A 22,400-nucleotide genomic window follows, 5' to 3' on the forward strand; every position below is an offset into this window, starting at 1 on the left:
GGGGCTTTTTTGTTTTAAATCGAGGCAAGAATGAGTGGAACGATGTTTTCCTTGCAGGTTTGTAAATGCAGACTTGTTTAAAAGACAGTTTTCTTTGTATCTGTATTGGAGGCCTGAGAACTTGGAAACTGTGAACACAGATTGTTGCCACTTCAATAAATACAGTTGACAAATGAAAAAATACATATAGATGCACTTTGCTCCTATTGATAAATGTAGCAGAAGCCTTAACTAATTTAATAATCTTCAATGAAAAATCTTTATTAAACTTCCACATAGATATTGCACTGCTGTTTGAAGATTTTCAGCTCTGCTTAGCCTAGATCTAGTTTACAATAGAGTGAGCTATTTATAGTAGATACCACTGAGTTTATTTTCTCTGAAGAAGAGAAACAAGGTGTGCTTTCCATGTTGGAAGGAAAAAAAAATGTTGTTGTCCGGGGCAACTGGAGGGGAGTTGTTCTTGTTTAAGTAACCTTTCCAAATTGCTAACAGCTTATTTAAGTCTTCATTGACACATTTCCTATTACACAACTTTTTTTTTCTTTAGAATTTTGTGCTGCTAGAGGAAAAACTCTCCTTGTTCATTAGCTCTATACACCTGTGCGTGAACAGCAGAGATATGAACCTTAGCTGGGAATTCTAAATACTGCCATAGTACAGTGTCATTGCTATATGATGTGGAAGAGAATACACCAAATCCATTTACACAGGGTATGTATAATCAAGCAGTCCATGCTTATCAGAGAAGTTGATGTGCACATGCCTTTTATTTTTCAAAGAGTCAAGGTTAAGTAACTTCTAATCTTTGGAATGCTGGAAAATAACCAAGTATGTCTTCACAAAGTATGCAAACAAAAATATTTTTTAACACTTTCTCAAGTTACTATCTTAGTTATGTGCAGCAGCCTTGTCATGATTTGAAGTTTTATCTACCAGATGCTCACTCCTGATAATTTCAGTTTTCCATTCATCAACTCTCTTGAACAGTTAATCTTCCACATTCGCCTGTTCACCAAAATAATGAATTGACTTCAGTGACGTGAAGTAATGCAGTACTCTGACAAAAGAGCAAAGGGCTTAATGAAGAGGTCTCCCTGTGATCTGTATGTCAAAATAATGCAGTAAAGCAAGGCATTAAAAACCAGCATCTCTCGCTCTTTGCTTAAAGAGCATAGTCAGGGTGTTAGGATTGGTGTCAACAGGTGAGCATTGTTTCTGTCAGTAACTTAGGCAAAAGTTTGCTACGTTTTAACAGGAATTCCTAGTCAGAGCTTTAGTGTACTGATAAACAGGGTTCTGTGTCAGTTTTGACTGTCTGGAAAAAATGCCTGAGGTGGTGGGGCTGCTAGCAAAGCAGCTGAAGATAAATGCATTTCAATCACTTAACACTCTGGTGGATGAAAATCAGACTCTCCTACTGCATGAGCAAATTTTAACCAAGAAGCTCAAATGAAAGAAGAAACCACTCGAATTTCCTCATCTACAAGGAAGGAGCTCTAAGATGGCTGCTTCAAGGCTTCTTAGCCAGCTATGTCCAAGTTAGTGCTGAATCTGCGCTGGGCCTTGGTTGTGCTGCCTTGGCTGTCAGGTGAATGCCCTGCGTAGTGTTGCTTAGGGATCTTTAGAAAGCATCATCTGAACAAAAAATTCCATCACAATAGATCTATTTTGTATGTTTGGAGCAATGTTTACCCCATGCTTAAAATAAGGGAGGGGAAATGGACTCTGAACATCTCTGTAGAGCCAGTAACATAAGGTACTGTATTCCTGCTGTTTGTTAGCAACTTTGCTATTTACTAAATTGTAGTTGCAAGGCCAAAAGCTCCACTTACACTCATGTACTCAACTAAAGGGAAAATTGCAGGTATAACTGCAGACAGAACTTAGCTTGATGAGTCATTGATCATAAGGATCACACCTTCATTTTCATATCTCAAATTAGTTTCATAAGATTGGCAGCTTGAAAACAGTTTTACTTAAAACATCTATTAAGGATTTATACAGAAAAAGAGATAGTCAATCAGATCAAACAGTGCAGGATTCTGTTTCTCGTTAGGGCTAATGACTGCTAAAGAAAGAGCATGTGCACCCCGCTTTTCTGAGTAGTTTTGTTTGATTTTTAATGAGTTAAAGTTCCCTGCTGTACTCCCTCTGACTCACTTTTTTTTTCCTTTCCTTTTTTTTTTTTTTTTTTTTTTTTTTTTTTTTTTTTTTTAAAGATGCAGTGGAACTAGCATGTTGTTCTCTGCAGCAGAATTTGCACTTTGGTTTTTTAATTTCTGACAGATTTTTTTCTTCTAGAGTCTAGACACAAACAACTCTTCAAACACTGCCACTTCTCTATAGTTAATCTTAAAAATGTTTTTACATCATAGAGCACTCTTGAATCCTTACTATCACTTTTATCTGGAAATGTTTCATCATTTTTATTTTGGTGTGGTTTATTTTCATCTTAGTTCATTCTCAGTGTATTAGAAGAACTAAATATTTAATGGTGTCCTACACCAGAGGGTAAAATCCTAACATTTTAAGTATCTAGTTTGAAAAAGCTGGATATATGTGATTCCCCCGTGTGATGCTGCTTGCACAACTGTAGAGATGGCCCTTGTAGAGCATGCAATGGGAGTTGAGTTTTGGACAGGCTCTTTTAATCAGCTGTTCTTGGCTTCCGGAGGGACTAAACTGGAATGTACCAGCAGCATCTGTCAAGTCAGTGAGCTGAAATATTGCAGTGCTTGCACAGTGCAGGCTATAGCCTGCCTTCTCGTTAATCTTGAATAATATTCTGTGGTCCTGAAGTCTAGAGCAAGCTGTTCCTGGCCATCCTGATACAAATTCTGTATTCTTCATACAAAATATTTTGGGGTCGCTTTGAATGAAAGGTAAAAAAAGAAGTTAAGCACTCAGCTGTGATGTGTTTGTTAAAATGTTTTACTTACATGTGGAAAAACACCGCTTTAAAATGGATCTGAGGAAACGGGCAGTCCTCCTTTCAGTGATTTTTCACATCCCACAGAAGACTTCCTAGCATTTTCTAGAGCTGCCTGGATTTGCGTGTTGGGGAGTACGTCACTTTTCAACGGAGACACCTCAGTGCCAGAAGTCACCTTCCCAGCATGCGTGCTAGTCTCATAGCCCAGATGGGCTGACTCCCTTTGCAATGACCCTTTTCCCAAGTCCTCCGTCTGACCGAGATCTGCGTGTACTTAATCTCAGGGGGCAATAAACATATGGGCAGTTTGTTAGCTTTGAATAACCTCTGCAGAAGGAGAGAAGAGGGGATTTGCGCGCGTGTGTGTGTGCACGCACATGTGTGTGGGCATACTGTATCTATCCAAAGCACCAAAGAAATAAGTGAAGGTTCTAGATTATAAGCAGTAGTCAACACAAAAGCAATCCTATTCCTGGGCAACTTCTGCTTCACCACTCACCAGCACTTCAGACAGTGAAATTCTTAATTGCTAATGGCAATTTTGCCAAGGCACATCTGTAGATTTGTGGGTGGTCTGCATCCTGGAAAAATGAGCTCATTCAAGTCTCCAGCAGGGACTCGTTATTGTGTAATTCTGAGATCACTGTCTGAGCGAGAGCCCCTGCAAGCTTCTGCTTGTCTTCGCTAGCATGAAGTTATGTTACCCACCTTGTTATGAATTGCCTGCAGTAGCAAGTCGAACAATGTGAAGTCAAACCTCAAGTACCATATGGTGGAGCACTGCGCTCTTGGAGCTGCTTACATAAAGAGTTCCTGTGTAGGAAACAAGCACAGTAATCACATTTCAGATTGATCGTATTTTTTTTCTCGATGCAGCATTGCTGAAGTCCTTGTGTACCCACTCTTGTGAATATTTCAAATACTATGAGCTCTTCCCTAAAGTTTAATATTGGTGTGGCAGTGCTGGTATGTAGAGAGGTGAGTTTAATTCTGATGTACGGAACACTTGGTGAGCTGAAGTTACTTTATTTTCTTTTTCTACTGGCTATATCACTTTTTCTCCAAGGTGCTGCTTCTGAGTGTGTATTTTTATTTATATGTATTTTACGTATATATGCAGAGAGATTATTCTTTTAATTAAAAAACCACATTCAGCTTAGATCTTCATTTTAAGGCCATAATCATGTAAATCTTTTTTTTTTTTTGTTACAAAAATTTCATTTGGTATCTTTGAAAATGCTTGCATACCTATAGCAACAAAGTATTAAAACAACTTATGTAGATGCTCTGTTAAACTTACTGTGCTCAATTTGGATGGACAGAACAAACATACCTGATGCAATTTATGCAGGTTGTTGCCACGTGGCTACCTGCCTTTTCCAAGGGAGCTACGTTCAGCAGGAGCTACATACTTCACTTCAGCGTGGGTTGGCTGCTTTTGAAATCTCAAACAAGGTGCTTTCCGTTTATATGGCAATTGGTTTTTCTAACTTCAAAGCACTGACAGCGTTCGGTCACCCTCTGTCTTTCCCACAGTCTGTGCGGGATTTTTCTCTTGTCTAGTCTCCAGTACGTTGCTGCGTTTGAATGCCTTCCTCGGTGCATTTTGCTTCCTCCCTCCCCATTAAAAGTCAGAAAAATGCCACGAAGATAAGGTTGTTTGTTCCTTTTTCTCAGTACATGAAAGCATGACCAGTAATTTGATCCAACGTGCAAAGACTGAGGAGAGATGCTTGAGTCAACTCGTCTTACTGAAGGACTCTGGACTCTGTGCATAGCAACAAGAGCTCCTGTTTATTTGTTATCCTCTACATCACGTTTCTTAGCACAGCCTTTAGCTTTATCCACACATATCACCTTGCTTTTGATACAGGTCAGGAAACACTAACAGTCCAGGCACGGCTTTTGTTTCTGAACAGCAGCTCTGACTGAAGTGCTGTTGGCTATTACTGGCTTATTTCATGAAGACCAGATCAAATGGATTTGTTATGGCTAAAGTTTCCAAACATGAATGACTGAAATTAGGCTCCTGAGCTCATGTTCAGGAACCAAAAGGCGTTCTGTGTTTCAGAGGTTCTCAGTAGCTCCAAGAAATCCCTGGAGAATCTGGGCTACATCTCCAGGGCCGCTGAAAGAAGAGCAGCGTTTGCAGTGCGTTTGGGCTTCTTAGGTAAAATAAATCTCTGGCAACAGAAGATGTGTTTTAAGGCTCGTCCAGCCCTCCTTTTAAGGGCTCTGCTGGGTGCTGCGCGCTCGCGGTGGTCCGTTCCCCAGCGCCTGCCACGGGGCGAGCGGCGTGCGGGGCGGCCGGAGCGCCCGCCGCTCCCGCGGGTGCGGTCTTCAGCTCCGCGCCCCGCTCCCGTGCGGTGCGGGGCTCTGATCTGGTTTGTCATCGCGTGGCTGCCGCTTCTCATCGGCTTACTCACCTGGCGGTGCCTTTTTACTCTGCCGAATTCTGGGCAATTCTTCTGAAATCCTTTCCAAGCTCCCCTTGTTTTACTTCCCTGAGGGCAGGTGCTGTGTCAGAGCCAGTTCAATGTTTAACTAATGTCTCATAAGCAGGATGAAAGGGAGGAGGGGAAATCAGGGAAGGGAGAGTACGTCACGGCTGAGGAGGAGGGTAGTGGAGAAAAATGAGCTTTCTTAAGCGGCTGGTGCGCAGAGGGCCAGGCTGCGAGGGCCCGGGCGCCGCGGGGGCTGCCGGCCATGCAGGAGGCAGGAGGCGTGCTGAAGGAGGGCTTCCTCGTCAAAAGGGTGAGGGTGCGTGCCGCAGCAGGGGCCGTGCCGAGCCGCGCCGTGCCGCGCCGCGCCTCGCTGCCGGGGCCGGGGCTGGCGGGGCGGCGCGCCGAGCGCAGGCCGCCGGAGCCTCCCGCCGGCCCTTCGGCGGGAAGATCTCGGAGGCCGCGAGGCAGGGGCGTAAACCGGCTCTTTAGCGTCAAGGCTCCGTCTTTTAGTACCGACGACTAGCGCCGCGGTCTTTACTTGCGCTCGGAAGCGCGTTTCAGAGCTTTACCGCGCCTCGGGGAAGGCTTCTCGGCGGGAGGAGCCCTCGCGGCGGGCGTTCACGGCGGCCGAGGGCCACGTGGAGCCGGGCGCTGCGCCCAGGGCGGCCGTGGCCAGCGCTGGGCGCTGCGTTGCCTTCCTCCGGCGAGCGAAGCAGCCCCAGCTCGGGCTCCGCTCTCTGGCCGGGCTTCGCGGCTGTTGCACGACCCGTGAACTCCGTAAGGGAAGTGAAGGCACCGCGTCCGTCGGAGGAGCCGTCTGTCTGCACGCAGAGGAGCGCTCTGATGGGAAGCAGGCAGCAAAGAAGACGGAGAAAGGAAACTGGAGGAGAAGGAGCCAAGGCATCCAGGGGAAACGGTGAGGATGGGTTGCACCCAGATAAAAGGACACACAGATGTGTCAAGCAGACGACAGCAGAAGCAAGGAGAACATCTAAATGTGTTATAAGCAACTGACTGTATTATAAGTATGAAGCAAACTGTCCAAGAGACGGAAAAGATAAAATATAAGAGGCCACCTCTTGAAACAGGAGAAGACTCCAAAAAGGAAAGAAAAGAGCCATAACAAAGAGCGTATTCAGAGGAAAAATGGCCAACGGCATTCACAGCAGGTGAAAAAGATGGTGAGGAAGATGAAGGGAAGAAGAGGATAAGACCAAGCTAGATAAATCGTATTTAGTGTAGACCAGAAGACATTAGATTTAAAGTGATTTAATGGAATCTAATGACCTCAGCTTTTCTTGGAAATTGCTATTTTTCCCCCTTTGCCTGCAGAGAATTACTGAGCTTTGATTCCTGCCACAACCGGACCTTACGTGTTCCTTTCTCCTAGCTGTCACCACCCTCTCCCAGGCGTCAAAGCTGCCTGCGCCGAGCGCTGCGCTTGCTGACTGCGGTACTCCATCGTCAGCAGAAACCTGCGTCAGCCCCGCTGCACCGCAGCGCCGGACCTGCCGGGGTAGGACAGGACGGGGCCTGTCGGTGCCAGCCCTGGCTCAGCGCGTTCTCCCGTACAGCTGGGCTAAAAATAGCTGGAGGCCATCGTTATTGGGGGGGGGGAGGCTTTGTTTGCATTTTGGCATAAGCCAGGAGGTATTTGGCTGTTCATAGCTTTCCTTTAGTCTTTTGCCATTAAAGAGAGTACCTCCAGTACAGACAGAAACCAGTAGCACAGGGAAATTTTTATTCTAGGAGCCTGGAGGCAGGTTTGATAGGATTAAACCCTAACTAGTATGGGAGGAGGCGAGAAAAAGCCAAGGCACACCAAAAAGCGCTCTCCAGACCGCTTGGCACCTACAGCCCCACCAAAATGACAGAGAAGGAAAGTAATGTGAAGACCTCAAACATCATCCAGGATCCATGGAGACGAGAAGCTTGTCTGCAGGAGCTGCTGAGTGTGCTGACGCTCCCATCGATTCCAGGGTTTGCCTTGTTCCTGCCTGGTGCTGCCGCCTGGTAGGCACACGCCGAAACGACGGCATGTTAAGGTCGTTCACCTGAGCTTCTGCAAGAAAAGCTTCCAGCCAGGAAAGACAATGTCCTGCTGGAGAAAGAGCACAGCGTCTTTCTGCTCTTGCTGTATGATTTTTATACTGGTGGAACTTGGTTATTTTCTAACTGAATTGTGTATTTCAGAGAGCAGGGCACCACGATGACTCCTGATGATCCTTTTCATCCAGGTTCCTATTAGTCTGTGGCATTTTCAGGAAAAATAAAATATGGTCATTTCTCCAGTGCTTGTGTTAACAGCAGGTATGTGGATTTCTTCCCCTCTAGGGACATATTGTTCACAACTGGAAGGTCAGATGGTTCGTTCTGCTTCAGGATAAGCTGCTGTATTATAAACTTGAAGGAGGCAAGAAGGAGCCTTCTCCAAAGGGCAGGATCCTTTTGGATGGCTGCACTATTACTTGTCCATGCCTGGAATATGAGAACAGACCGGTATGACTGGAGAAAGATATCCCACTCTCTGATTTCTCCCTAGCCTTTTCCTCTTCTCCTGCCTCCTTTGATTTCTGTGTCCATACTGGGGTATGTTTATCCAGATTTGGGTGTAGCTAAAAGTGAGCTGCGTTAGCAACGTAACTAGGCCTAGCCATGAATCCTCTTGTTGTATCTTTGCAAATCAAGGGCACGGCCACTAACAAAACATGCACGCAGAGGGAAGAACAAACAGGAACGCATCAGCCCAGCAGCATGTGGAGGGTGGGCACAGACAGCTCAGCAAAGCCCCGGGGAGAGCGGGAAGAGAGGGGAAGACCTTGTCTTCCTTGGCAGTTGCCCCTAAGCCCCGGGCATATCTACTGTGTGCTCCCGGGCTAGCAGCCGGGTCAGGTGCCCTTTTCCTATTCCAATGGGACTTCGTTGATGTGGAAATTTTTGCAGCGCAAGGGCTCTGCAGAGGAAAGCGCCTCCCGGGCTGCTCTGGTCTCCAGCTGGTGGCAGCAATGCAAACTTTCCCTGAAGAGGGCCAGCAGGGGAATGACTCTGTAAATTGCTGACAATTTCTCTTAGCAGAACAAGTCTAGTGAGAGTTTTCAGCTGTTGAGGAACTATAGAAGATCTGGATGTGAAAAACTCCATTGTCAATAGCAGACTCCTACGTAATCCAGTGTCTGGGCAGTTTGCTCTCCTGAGTACCACCGGCTCCTTGCATGCAAACATGGATTAGGAAAAAAAAAAAGAAGAAGAAAATATTAAAAAAAAAATAAAATCAGAGTCATGTCCAGCATCCTTCAGGCTTGGGTACTGCTTGGTACTGCCCAGGTGGGATGGCATACCCTCCTCTTACTTCTCCCCTCACTTGTCCCACTTGACTAGGGCTAAAAGAAGCAAAGCATGAGTGGAGGATAGTCGGTAAATGTTGTTATTGCTTTGCACTTCTCTCTCCACAGCTACTTATTAAACTGAAGACAAAAACCAACACAGACTATTTTCTTGAGTGTTGCTCCCGAGAGGAGCGAGACTCCTGGGCTTTGGACATTACCGGAGCTATTCATGCTGGCCACCCAGTGCAGGTGCAAGAGCTTCACAGAATGAAGAACTCTTTCAAGCTGCTAGAGAATATTAGTCTCCAGTAAGTACAAATGCCTTCTCCTTTGGCTATTGCTGTAGTCTGCAAAACGCCCGAACTGGGGGGTAAGGAGGGTTGAGGGAAGCTCCTCTCTGCCCTGATCTGCTCCCTCATTGCCAGAAGAGCTGCTTGGTCCTGGGTTTTGCCCGGGTGCATGAATGTGCATTTTCCTGACCATCATTTTGTTCTGGGTACGCGGTTCTGTGCAGGCTCCTCACAGCTGGCCTGAGGCCATCCTAGTCCTGCTGCAGAAGTGTTCCCGTTGGGGTGATGCATTGTCTCGGAAGGTGTAATGTCAGGGAGAGACTCATAGATAACTCTAGTAATACGGTCTGGTGAGCTTTCAAAGCTGACAGCCAAAATCCGGGCAAGGATTTTTAGGGCACATGATGCTAAACAAGAGGAAGCTGAGATATGTTTAAGAAAACCAATATGAATTTAATTTGTGTTGAGAAGATAAACGGAAGCTTGCTATAGCCCAGGTGAAGGATTTTAAAATGAGATGTGCTTAGTGAGGCATCTTGTTCAGTGCTCTGCACTGGGAGAATAAAGTTTTCCTATACCGTACTTAGAAGGAAATTTCAGCAGGCTGTTTCCTGGCTTTATGTCAGCAATCATTAGGACATCCCAGCTGCTGACAGAAGTACATAACAATCTCTACCTGTCTTTCTCTTCAGGTAACACTGTCCTCCGTATTCTTTTTACAGCCACATAGTGGACAAAATGCGTGATAGCAGCACTGGAATTAAGCTGACCCCCAACATGGAGCAAGGCAACAGATACAAAGAGACCTTTACAGGTACATGTGCTGCAGACAAGAGCTTCCTCGTGTCTAATGCACTATGTTGCTGTGGAAAGGGAGCTATTGCACTGTCTTTGTGGTGGGATTGACTGTGGCACAATGGAAAGTACCGGTGCAGCCAAGCTCTCCAATGCCGTTCTCTCTTGCCCTACAGATATATGCAAGCGCACATAGACCCCCCCATGCATTTGGCCAAACTTGTACATCATTCACAGTCTATTCTATGGTGCTGAAAGGTTTCAGCAAAAGAAGTCCTGTGCTGTAGGAGACCATCTCGCCATGGAAGAGCATGTTGTCTTGGTCTGAGCTGTCTTCTCCCTGCAGGTTCTGCGCTGGTGGACTGGCTGATTTCCAACAGCTTTGCTGTGTCACGGTTTGAGGCCATCACCTTGGCCTCCATGCTGATGGAGGAGAACTTCGTTAAGGCTGTGGGAGCTCGCAGCATTGAGGCCACGCGCTACAGTGACCTGTCAGAGCAGTTCCTCGACGACTCCACCGCGCTGTACATGTTTGTAAGCGATGCAGCTGCCAGCATACCCATATGCTCTGCTCTTTATCACTCACTTGATTTCAGACAGTGCTAAAGGGGACACACACAGCATGCAACAAAAGGTGAAAGGTGCATGCAGGCAGTGAAAAAAAAAGTATGAAAGGAAAAGCTCTGAGTTTTTAATAGTAATAAGGCTTGTACTTTTGCTGGAGACAAATAACTGCATGGATATGGACAATCTACAGATTAGGTAATCAGGTATTAAAAAGAGTGCAGCCTTCAGTACTGCTGTGTCTGCATTTAACGGGGACCGTGCCATAGTTCTGCTAAAAGTCAAGGCCACAGTGCATGTGTAGGTTTTACAGCTGTAATTCAGACCTGGGCAGCAGAATTACGGAGTAGTATTCATTCAGGAAAAAAAAAAAAAAAAGAGCTAAAAATAGCTTCATGGAAGATAAAATACAGTAGAACTTTGTGCTTGGAAGTGTGCTTAGATTTTCTAAAAGAGCAACTATCTTTTCTGCATTTGCAGGCTGAGAACTATAAGAAAAAGATCAGTTCCAAGGAAGACCTGCAGTTTAACATCAGTGAATTAAGTGGCACAATTGTGAAGCAAGGCTATTTAGTGAAACAGGTAAATACCATTTTTGAGCATTCATTGAGAAACAAGAAATATGACAGCTGTTAAGGCTGCATGGAGAATAAATGTGGGTTATAGGAGCATTGCTGGAAAATTACGGCTAACAGAGAGAACTCTTGTCAACTTTGCTATCAGATATAATATAGTGAAGAGTATCTAGACATAAAGTGAGCTATAGAGCTGCAGCATTATTAATGGAATGTAGTGTGTATGTTGAGTGTATACTGAAAGATATAAAATAATTTTAAAAGTCACATTCAAACTCAAAATCTTACCAGAGTTGCTATATTTACCGCTAAGCGGATACAATGTTCTTCTGCTTTGTCCAAACCCATCGAGGTGATGTGAGCAACAATGATGTTCAGCCATGACCACAGCTGAATTTCAAAGCTGAATGGATTCACTTTGGCATGAAGCAGACATTATCCAGTGGACAGTCACTCATATATACACATAGATGCTCTGGTAGGGAGATTCCTGTTGTCTTTGAGTGTAATTAAAAAATTCATGTCTTTGAGTGTATTAGTGGGTAATTGTTTGCAGGATCCCATGCACAGTCTGGAACACTTCATTTCTAAAATGAGCATCAGTTGCAGCATTACGAAGCTGAACCCAGCCCCCAGCAGCTGGCAACCCCACCTCATTGCATCCCTGCATTTTTCCTCTGGAGCTTTGAACCATGAGCTGAGTTTTTAATGTCACTTTAGCTCTCCCTCTGCTCCCATCCTTGTGGCCAGAGCTCTGCAGAGGGATGCTTTCAGGGCCCTAACACAGACTTGCCATGTGCCCTGCACATTAGTAGCTGCGAGGGAAAGAGTAATGAGATGCAAAAAAACCCATCACCTCTTAATGCCCTTGGAGCATGCAGAGTATATCTCTTTAATCCAAGCCCTGTATTTAATCTGAAGTTAGGAGGAGGAATCACATGTGTATTTGCTTGTTCTTTTCATTTTCCTTTCTTGGTGCTCAGCACAAGAAAGGGAGAGAATGAAAAATTATCAATGTATGATAAAGGATGTTAACCAGAAAATCCTGAGAGTTGTAAAGATGTCAGAAAAGATTTTTCCCTGTTGGCTCCAAATCCTCTAATTTTAGTACCTATTTAGGTATTGCAGCCCTACAGCCAGCAGGAAAATGGTCTTCACAGCAGGAGGTATTTACTGGTGGTAACTTTAATTTTCCTATGTTACAGGGGCACAAGAGGAAAAATTGGAAGGTGAGGAGATTTGTTTTGAGAGCTGATCCTGCTTTCTTGCACTACTACGACCCCACAAAGGTATGTGGGTGGGGAGTTGGTCTCCTCTAAAACCCTCCTACAGAATAATAATAATAATACAGATTATGCTGTAGATGTTGTTTCTCTCAGCTAAATCTCCTTCTAGGTTCCTCTGCCTGTTCCTGGGGAGCAGGACATCTCTAGCTTTACCATAGGAGGTTGTCCATGTGTGATATTTTTCTCTCCTTGTGTCTTCCAGCCTGTCTTTTCCCCACTGAGATTCTCTTGACATAGGTATGGGGCAGTGGTCTCCTTGAGATTACTCTTGCAGTGTCCACTCAGCCAAGGACCACGTTCCGGCAGGCCCATGATCTTCCTGGCCTGTGATCTTCTAGGGCTGTCATCTCACCTCTTGAGGGCTGTACTGCTGCTGGTGTTTTCTACTGTCTTATTCCAATGCTGAATAGGTCCTCCTAGATCCCAAAGTATTTATGGGAATTACTAGTACTCAGTTCTGAACTTGTTCAAAGAATATTAGAATTTATCTTCCTGGACACCACTATCAATGAGAGAAAGCCAGAAGGGCATGTGGAGCCATCAGGCCCAGATGCACAGAGCACCTCGAACCCCAACAGGTCACTAGGTGGAACATATATAGGAATGCTTTATGTGATTTTTTCAAAAAAAAAATGCAAACAGCAGAATAGTGAAAAGCTATTCTGAAAGAGTTTGAAGAGCTGATTTGTTTTTTATTGATGCTTTCTGTGGGACTTTTTGCACCTCAACTCTCCCTCCCCCAACAAACTGCAGAGCCTAGAGATCAGACAAGCGAACTAGTGAAAATTGTCAGATTTTTCCGATGCAGGCTCAGGGAAAAGTGGCAAGCTAAAAATTGATAGTTTTTTTGTTAAATATGTTATTCATAAAATAGTACAGAGGTTTTAAGTATATATATTTTTATACTACCTTTGTGCTTTTAATCAATCTCCACCATTCCCAGCCCCATCAAAGAAGACTCTGAGACTGAGGGAAAATAATAATGAATTTAGTCATGTTTCCTAACTGATTTCTCCTGTGATTTGGATGTTTTAGATCCAGAAGGATTGGCATTACCTCTCTACTTTCATAAAAATAATTGGTCTGCTCTAGAAAATAATTCTGATTTTTCCAGATAGGTCTAATTTCCATTTCATTTGCAGGAAGAAAACAGGCCAGTAGGTGGATTTTCTCTTCGTGGCTGTCTTGTCTCTGCTCTGGAGGACAATGGAGTCCCAATGGGTGAGCATGAGCCTCCAGACTTTCCTGTGTACAAATTTACACTCTAGCAACATAGTTTTGGGGGATGGGATTGCACGTGTGGCTGTCTGTGTACACAAGTGGGCTGGCCTTTCCTTTCACATGGTAAGCAAGGGAGGAGGCAGGTCATTGAGAAGCCCCATACTGTTGGGCTGTTCCATAACAGACGGGAATTTTTAGAGTTATTGCTGCATATCTTCAGTATTCCCCTTTTTATGGGCCTTTCTCGGTCAGATGACCTCTGAGACCATCTCAAGACACTGATTACAGAGTTATCAGTCAAAGAGAAAATGTCTTGGTCTTGGATATTGTTGAACCCAATGCCCAGAGGCATCCCCTGATGCAATCCCTTTTTGTCTGTTCTCTCTGCTTATGACATTACCCTTTTTTGATCTGCTACAGTCCGAACACAGGGGAAATTTAAAAACAATAGTACATAAAACAGTTCTGTCAGTGTATGTGTTTGGCTTAAACATTTGTCTGGAACATCAGCTGTTAACATTTTTTTGGTTTTTGTTTTTGTTTTTGCTGTTAAAATAATCAATTTTATTATAGTAAGCACAATGTGTGGATCTTGCATAAGGAGCATCTTTCTAAAGATGTTCTTTAAGAGTTGGTTTCCTTTTCCCCTTCCTAAGTAATAAATCTCCCCACAAAAGACATAGCCTGAAAAAGAGAGAGGAGTGGGATAGAAGGGGGGAGAGATGATACAATGATAAGCAATACAGTTCATGTTAAAGGAGCCTGAAGATGGGCAGGAGCAAGTCTGATCTACTGCAGGAACTGGTAAGTAGTTCCCTACCTGACTCCAGGATTCCCTGTCTAAACAGCATGTGTTTTACATGTGGTACGTAACACACTGTAGTTCATCCAGTCCCTGGGAGGGGTGTCTATACTATGTCTTTATAATACAGAAGGGGAATCAAAGACACAGGGGTTTTAGATTTCTTATCCATAATGAAACAGATAGATTGAATCCTTTTCTTTCACTACATTAAAATTCCTCCCTGTGAAGCTTTGTATCTGCTGAAAAGCAGTCCTCTGTGCCCTCTCCTGATCTGTCACATTTTTTTCTCTGCAGGAGTGAAGGGAAATGTGCAAGGCAACCTCTTCAAAATCATCACCAAAAATGACACCCATTATTATATCCAGGCCAGCTCCAAAGCAGAGCGAGCACAATGGATTGAGGCAATCAAACCACTGACATGAACAAAGTGGACTCTATGCCAAATGGCAAGTCACATTAGTGACGAGGTTTCCTGCTCTCTTTGTCTGGGAATGTTTTTTCCCCTTATATATATTTTTTTTGATATTTGTACCACAACACAGAAGTCATGTAAATCCAGAATAAAAATTCACCACCAAGAATTTATCATCTAACTAAGAGACAAGGTTAATACAGGCAAACGGGGCTTTACAAGGAAACAATGAGGCAGAATATTCCAAGATGGAAGAAAATATCCTTTTGTACAAGTATTCAGTTTGCATCTGTCAGATCCAGATTGTGCTTTAACCTAAAGCAGAAATGTTCTTTTCCCCTTTATAAAGGGGCTCATAAACTTAATTAGTCCAGGCTGACTGAATCAAGGTGTGTGAACTGGGTTAGGGCAATGAAAGGTTCTGGTTTTTGAGGCTGCCCTTCTTGATATACTATGAAAGAATCTTGAACGAAACCAGTTTAGTTGCCAAGATAATCACTATTGTGAAACAAACTATCAGTCTGTCCGTCCATCCATGTGCTCTAATATTTGGTTCTCTGTCATGCTAGACAAGATCAGAGAGTCCTTCACTCTGCTATCTAGTTTTTTCTTATAGTGGTAATAGCTCATAGCACTACATGACCCTCAGTGCTCCTGTATCAGATCAGATCAGTGGTAGTTATTTCACACAATGGCTGGTGCTGAATATTTTGGAACAAATCACTCAGCCATGAAAGCAAGACTTCTGATTATCACTGTAAACCCATTCAAGTGATGCACCATAGGGACTGGGAGCTCTAATAGCAGTTTTGCCTATTGCTGTTTATATTTTAAACCATTAAACTTTCCATTGTTTTTCTAGTGAACTTGACTCTGATGTTATATTATTATTAAATGTTACAAAAGTTCAACACATTTGAATCTCCTATGTTCTTTTGACATGATCTTTCTCAGAGGATAGTTTGGGGTATGTGAAAATAATGGTTTCATAGACCCTAAACTTAGATTAGTATGGAAACTCAGACATCTCCCACAGTGCCAGAGAACAGAATTGAATTTAGTGAGATTACTTAAACATTCTACCAGGCTGCCCTTATTTTATAAAATTCCTTATGTTATCTGAGTACCTATATCTGACAGCCAACCTTTGTAGAATCTTCAGAAGCCCTCTGAGATCAGTATGCTATGTATCTTCCCTGAAATCACAGAGAAATTTGATAGCCCCCTACCCACAGAATGATTTCTTTGCAGATTTATTGCCCTCCAAGCTCTGTACTGAAAAAAACTCTCTTTATCTAGAGATTTTCGCCTTTTTTCTGTGTTTCCTGGTTTTATAACTAACCAATTACAACAGAGCCAAAGACAAATGCTATGATATATAAGTGTATTGTAATAGTCACGTATTTAAGAATCTTTTGTAAATCTACAGCAACAAAATATCAGCATATCACTTAAATGCACTGAAATATTTAACAAAGTTAATACAGAAGTTTGCCAGCGAAGATGCAGCTTTAATCAGATATAAGAACAAGCAATGCAGTTTCAGCTACAGATACCATTGCACAGGGCTGATCCAGAGAAGACTGTGAAATCCACAGCTGTTGAAACCTTTCAGTTCATGAGAACTCTTCCTGCAAGAGACAGGGATGATGGTAAGGCATTTATTGCTCTGTACTGGGAAGCACAGATGGCTTTGTGCTGACTGATCAGAGCTTCCAGGATTGACAATTCTCTACTAGTAATGCAAACCTTGTTGGGGGCCCACCAGACTTGCTTATTCATTTATAAGGAGATCTCCAACCTCTCTTCTCTCAATACCACCACCTGTATACTGCTCGGCTCTGGTTATAAGAATAACAGCCATGCTACCTCTGGAAGGCCTGAGCTCCAGCAGCTGGCCTGGCTGGGGAGTTGTGAGGGGGAGAAGGGTTTCACAAGAATAGGAAATATTGCATAACATCATAGTCTTAAGGTTGGGAAGCCAAGAGAATATCTCAGCAAAGGCCATCTGATTTACCTGGACCGGCCATATCCCTGCAATGGCTCATGGTGTGTGTGAGAGAGAAAAGTATGTGTTTCAAACTCATCAACAAGTGAAACAGACACAGTCCCCATTCCCCAGAATCAACTAGGAGAAAAAGGAAAAAAACATTTCTCAGGCAGGAGAAAGTACATTTGTCTTTGTCCCCTGATGACACTGAGATCTTCTTTTTTATCAGGCCACTTTGGTAAGCTTGATGTCCCCTGTGATCTGTAAAGCTTTCACCAAGTTCAGGGCCTGAATACGGTGAGTGAAGTCACAGAACTGCCGTCCATCAACCAAGACCCGTATTTGCTGGTGTTCACATAACAGCTCCATCTGCCATGGAAGAACAACAAAGGAGGGAATTAGAGACCAGCAGCAGAGGTGATTTTGCTAGCATGGACTTAGAACCCCATGCGATCAGGATACTGAAGCACAAGGTCTACAGATTCTTATTTTAACACCTCTAATTAACAACTTACCTTCTGCTGAGATAATACGGTAAAATTCCTTACAGTGAATTCTCTCAGTAAAACTAGAGAAAGAAATGATTCTCTCCCATCAGGGCTGTTGATGAAGCATGAATGTTGCTCTCAGTCCCAAACTAGACTAGTACACCAGGGTTGTTAATGTGGCAATTTCAATAGTTAGACATTTGTTATGATATATGCAGCCTTTCAGCCTTTCTCCCACCCTAATCATAGTACCTCTCAAATTACCTTAAATGTGTCACCTGCTGTAAATGGGAAGTAGGGAATAATTTTCTCTTCTCTTCCCCATTTTCCACCAATTCGTGCATTTCGGGTGATGGATTTCTCACTGAAGTTAACTGTAAGTAACAGCCCAACATCTTTGTTTGCATCCACTGGATCACAGAGCAGAGTCACTGCAAAGCTGAAAAAACAGTTCAGTGACTGGGACTTTCAGAAACGTAAAAGAACAGAGGATACACAGTAAATGCATAGAAAAACTAGAGACTTCTGCTCTTTTCTTCTCAGATCAAAATACAGGACTCCTGCAAGGACTGTGCACAGGTTTAGAAGCTGCAGAAAGGGATGGAAAAGGGTTGTTGTTTGTTTCTCCTCCAGTTTCCAGTAGGATGCTACTGACTTCTAATTTTGCTTTCCTCTCTTGCAACTGAAACCAAGCCAATATTTGTGTCATAAAGGAGGCTATGGAAAAATGTAGTAAGAGAAGAAAACTCTTCCTTGGTAGAAGCACGGGAGTTGATAGCAGTAAAGGCAAAAAAAATGTAATGATAGCACAGTTGCTGTCATCTGGACTAAACATAGCAATGGGTGTACACCTGCTGTGCCAGAAGTAGATATTTTCATTGTGCAGAATTAAATAGTGCTGGCTCTAGCATCCAGTAGACAACATAGACAGAGGTTCTGAATTACATATGCTCTGGAAAGAGCAATGCCATTCATATACTCCATACAGTTTTCGTGAGATAAAGGCAAGGAGTAGAAAATGCTGCAACAGCAGTCAGAGAGCCTGAACAGTGAATTTGTTCTTGACCTTTAATCTCACTCTAAAAGAAGAAAAATTAATTGCAGACATAAATTATGAATCTATATCACTTTCTTCCTCCTGAATGAGCACAGACCCTTAGGAATTCTTTTGAATTTAAAAGGCAAGTATGCTACAGTGTATGAAGTAACTGAACCCCATAAAAGCCCCTTCACTTACCTCTTGGGATTGGAATGCACCATCCCTATGACAGTGATTTTCATGGCTGGTCTCAATCCACCTTTAATTTCACCAATGTATTGCTCCATCTGCAGGGAACAGTTAAAATATGCTGGGGCAGTTTACAGCTTGGTTAAATTAGCTTTAACAACTGCTTTGGTTATACCTCTTACAATTCTATTTTATTTTTACATGTAGAAAAAGGATTTAAAAAATCCGCAATTTAAAATACTTCTTATATTTTTAGTCCAAATTCCATCCACTCTGGTAACTGAGGTGAGATGGCTGACACAACCAAAATGACTGATAGCAATGTGATGACTAACTGATAGGGCTGTGACAGCAATGGTGACTGTGATGGGCAATACCTGACTAAAAGACTGGTATGAGTAAGATGACCAGCTGCTGTCTGTAATATATGTGACTGATATGAATGATTAATTAAGGCAACAGCATGCCTCAGGTGGCTCTACAATGGGTATCACAGACTTAAGATGATCGGCACCACCAGCTAAGTTAAGAGCAAGCACTTCAAGCGCTGAAGCTGCTCAGACAAATGAGATCAACCAAGTAGGTGTGGTGACTCACATGTTTCAAGAGAGTGACAGCTACCTGACATACCTCAGATGACCCAGTGACCGCTACTACAGTCTAATGACAACAAACCTGGTCCTAACGGTCCACATAGCAGATCAAAAGCTTTGTGGCAGCATGATGCAGAGCACAAACCATGTATAAACTTACTCTGCTAACTCCAATTTGTTAACAAATTTTGATTGATTAACTTGATATTAGCACTGGGTAAGGTAGTGTCTATCCTCTAGCATAAAGCCAGTATAAACTCTGTAATCCAGCTGATTTAATGGAAATGTGATTGTTTGCTCACATCAGATCCCAATCAAATTGGTACTGGTGGGTGATCTGGTAGCATGCAGGTCCAGTATGAACAATCACTGGACTGCAGTCCCAGGCTGCTTCTCTGTTGTGGCCCAAGAAATGCTTTGGCACAGAAACTTTGACCTTGCATTCGGGACCATGCAGACAGGAACAGCAGGGTCCCATAGGGTCAAGTGGAGGTTAATCTGGGTACACTTACAGTGCCCATGATGGGTTGATATTTAATATAGATCATTTTTCTTGCTCACCTTTGGTTCACCCCATTTCCTTATATTTAGTCAGCAGTAATATGCCTTCTTTATATTTATCAGAGTTAGACTCTCATATACCTTTAAGTAACCTTAAAAGCCATCATTTTTTAAGACAGAAGACTTCTCAGTAGGTCTACTTTTATTCTAATTACAGAGAAATGCAGTTGAAAACTCTACCCAAATATCAGAACTAAATTTACTTGTTCCAAGTAATTCTCTGACTGTTTAAAGGCTCAGTAATGAAACTAATAGACAATATGGTTAGTATAGACAAATAAAATAGAGAGTTAGAAACAAGTGATAGGGATGTTATGAGAATTCAGTTTCATAAAATGATTTGATAATGTAAATGCTAAAGTACTACATTGCAGCATGTAATCGCTCCATGGGTATACCCACTTAGACGGAAGTTGCTATAAAACGCTGAACGTCATTAGCAATTTACATTGGCAATTTTCCAAGCCAATGCACAGCAGACACTATTTTAGATAAAAAGCGCATTATTTTTCCACTGTTCCAAAGTAAAAATTCAGACATTTTTCACCAGAAGATCTGCACAAAATATATGATTTCATAGTTTGACTTTTAGAAATATTAAATTATCATGGAAACTCATGGACTGCTGCTCATAGTAAAATCACTTTCATTCAAGTGTAACTTGCTATGACTATTTCATACATTTTTAAATTCAGATGATTGGAAGATATGAAAAATGTTAGCTTTTGGTTTTGAAGCCGTACTTCATAAAAAGGAGAAAACATGTGAATTGTTGAGTGCCAGCTCATTTAATGAACATGGAAATTATAGAAGAAAAAGTCTCTCCTATACTCTGCTTTCTAATTTCAATATACTTATTGTAACTTCTGCTGCAAACACCATCAGTAATTTATCTTCCCATCTTGCCTTTTACATCCAGCAACATTTAGAATGCAACACACATTAATAAACATTTAATTCTTAAAAACACAAATACAGGAAGAAATTAATTAAAAGAATCCCTTCAAAACTACAGCAATACTGGTAATGCTAATAATGTACATTCACTCTCGCAGAACGGGGCAGCTGATTCCAGCAGGTAGGTTTAGAAACTTGTAACAAAGCAAAGCATCAACCATCTAAGAAATCTGAAGTGAGGGAATAGCTTCTCAAGTAAGAAGTCTGACTATGGAGATACTTAAAATTAAATTAGATAAAGCAATTAGAGAGCAGATAACAGGGCATAAAAGACCACCGGCTAAACGAACTCCCTCACCGCTGAGGTCTCGTCCCCCGTCAGCGTTCCTTCCTTGCCTACACAAGAGGCAGGACGCGAAATAACACCCCAGCTTGATAATGCGGGCTGAGAAATTGTTTGCACAGTCATGCACCACAGTAAGTACAGTTATTAAAGTTAAATATGTGCAATGGCAACTATATGCTTTCAACATGTAAAACTCTTCCAGCACGGCTGAAACAAATTCAGAGGCACAGTTGTCTATATGCCATTTCTTGGCTGATTTTGAATTGACGGTGTAGAGGAAAACTACTCAAGATGCTATAGGAGTTAAGGATAAAGTCCCTGCAGGATCTTGTATTGCTTATAGGTGAGCTGAGAGACTCTGAGTAGCTTTGTATTTTTAATATGCATGTGTATCGCCCCCTCCCCGTATTTTCTATCTAAAAGCCCTTGGGACTCGTTCATTCACTTACTTTGGCACACCTGTCATTCTCCGACATCCTTTCTCTGCCTTACACTCGCCTCGGCTGCAGCAGTCCCAGGAGAGAGACGGTTTTGTTTGGTGCCTGAAGGAAAAAAAAACACAAACAAAAAGCCCAGAATAAAGGGAGGGTGGGAGGGGGGGGACTTATCTCTGCCGAACACCAGCGGGACGCCACCCTGCCACGCAGCTGAGTCACGGACCTCCGCGCCTCCACTTACTGCCCAGTGGCAAAGGGAAGCAGAGAAATAACAGGGGGCCCCGGGGGCTCTGCGGGTCCTCGCTCGCACCCCTGCTGCGGGCCTGACGCCCCTCGACGTGGGGCCTGTCCCGCTCCCCCGCCTGCACCCCAGCATGGGTGACTGGTACAGGCCTCCTGCTTCTGTCCCCAAGGAAAGGGGCCCCAACCCCGCTCCAAGCGTCCTCTGCGGTGTTGATAACAAACAGAAAAAGGGGGGGGGGATCAGTAAGGTCTGCACGATCCTGATTTTCTGGCAAATCCACACACACAAACATACATGATTTTGTATAACGTGTGTGTATATGCATGTTCGTGCATGTTTAAAATACTGTGTATTATACACATAAAGAATTAAATTAAGCTTCATTGAATATATTTTGATAGTATTACATCCTCTTTCAAAGGGGCAGGTATATGCAGCTATACATCAGTATCCATTACACGCTCTTCGAGAGAGCAGGTAACCGCCGTGCAGCCACGGCTTAGCCACGCGTTTCACACCGCCCCGCCGCGCGCGGCGCTCCCTCCCGCTCAACACCCGCCGCCACGGCCGCCAGGCGCTGCCGCCCCATCGGGGCGGAGCCAGCGCGCCGGGGGAGGGCGGGGCTCTTGGCGAGAGCCAATGAGAACCTCCGACGGCACGAGCACGGGGCGGAGCTGGCAGGCAGCGAGGGGCGCGCACAGGTCGCTCCAGCGAGATGGGCGGGGCATGAGCAGCCCCGAGATGCCCAGGCGGCGCCCGGCGCGCCCGAGGAAAATGGCGGTTTATTTACATGCTGCTGCGGCTGGGCCAATGGCCGCGCGCCCGCCCGCCCGCCCGCGCGGTCAGCTGAGACGGCGCTCAAGATGGCGGCGGCGCGGCGGGCGCCCGCGGCGCTGTAGAGCCCGGCGCCCCCGCGGCGGGGCAGTTCTGCGAAGCGGCAGCAGGCGTGTCGCTAGTGCGGGG

At 43.8% G+C, this 22,400-nt stretch overlaps 2 protein-coding genes across 5 annotated transcripts; one reads left to right on the forward strand and one right to left on the reverse strand.

Annotated features, from left to right (window-relative positions):
• The first annotated feature begins 581 nt into the window (after positions 1-581).
• PLEK2 (pleckstrin 2) lies at positions 582-15,525 on the forward strand. Of its 4 annotated transcripts, none has more exons than XM_062577044.1 (9): positions 582-714; positions 7,714-7,878; positions 8,832-9,013; positions 9,718-9,809; positions 10,137-10,324; positions 10,835-10,936; positions 12,135-12,218; positions 13,358-13,436; positions 14,536-15,525. In XM_062577044.1, the coding sequence occupies exons 1-9, from the start codon at positions 676-678 to the stop codon at positions 14,661-14,663; spliced, it is 1,059 nt and encodes a 352-aa protein (XP_062433028.1). In that variant the 5' UTR covers positions 582-675; the 3' UTR covers positions 14,664-15,525. The 4 variants fall into 4 exon arrangements, with proteins under 4 accessions (XP_062433028.1, XP_062433027.1, XP_062433029.1 ...); XM_062577043.1 differs by lacking the exon at positions 582-714 and adding an exon at positions 5,605-5,689; XM_062577045.1 differs by lacking the exons at positions 582-714; positions 14,536-15,525 and adding exons at positions 5,605-5,689; positions 14,120-14,202.
• Positions 15,526-16,047: 522 nt separating this feature from the next.
• LOC134141183 (galectin-related protein A-like) lies at positions 16,048-21,549 on the reverse strand. Its single transcript, XM_062577216.1, has 6 exons — positions 21,435-21,549; positions 21,206-21,298; positions 18,369-18,457; positions 17,396-17,570; positions 16,827-17,012; positions 16,048-16,284 (listed from the first exon to the last, which is right to left on the reverse strand). The coding sequence occupies exons 2-5, from the start codon at positions 21,230-21,232 to the stop codon at positions 16,869-16,871; spliced, it is 435 nt and encodes a 144-aa protein (XP_062433200.1). The 5' UTR covers positions 21,233-21,298; positions 21,435-21,549; the 3' UTR covers positions 16,048-16,284; positions 16,827-16,868.
• Positions 21,550-22,400: the final 851 nt, after the last annotated feature.

The sequence above is a fragment of the Rhea pennata genome, chromosome 5 (assembly GCF_028389875.1).
Source record: "Rhea pennata isolate bPtePen1 chromosome 5, bPtePen1.pri, whole genome shotgun sequence".
In the NCBI taxonomy this organism is placed as follows: domain Eukaryota; kingdom Metazoa; phylum Chordata; class Aves; order Rheiformes; family Rheidae; genus Rhea; species Rhea pennata.

Bases quoted from the DNA above. Each gene is read 5' to 3' on its own strand.
- PLEK2 (XM_062577043.1), top strand. From the start codon at position 5,642: ATGCAGGAGGCAGGAGGCGTGCTGAAGGAGGGCTTCCTCGTCAAAAGG. The intron at 9,014-9,717 runs GTAAGTACAAAT...TTCTTTTTACAG, and splicing joins CTAGAGAATATTAGTCTCCA to CCACATAGTGGACAAAATGC. The intron at 12,219-13,357 runs GTATGTGGGTGG...TTTCATTTGCAG, and splicing joins ACTACTACGACCCCACAAAG to GAAGAAAACAGGCCAGTAGG.
- LOC134141183 (XM_062577216.1), bottom strand. From the start codon at position 21,232: ATGTCGGAGAATGACAGGTGTGCCAAA. The intron at 18,458-21,205 runs GTAAGTGAATGA...TGTTCCCTGCAG, and splicing joins AGAATGACAGGTGTGCCAAA to ATGGAGCAATACATTGGTGA. The intron at 17,571-18,368 runs GTAAGTGAAGGG...CTGTTTTTTCAG, and splicing joins GTGCATTCCAATCCCAAGAG to CTTTGCAGTGACTCTGCTCT.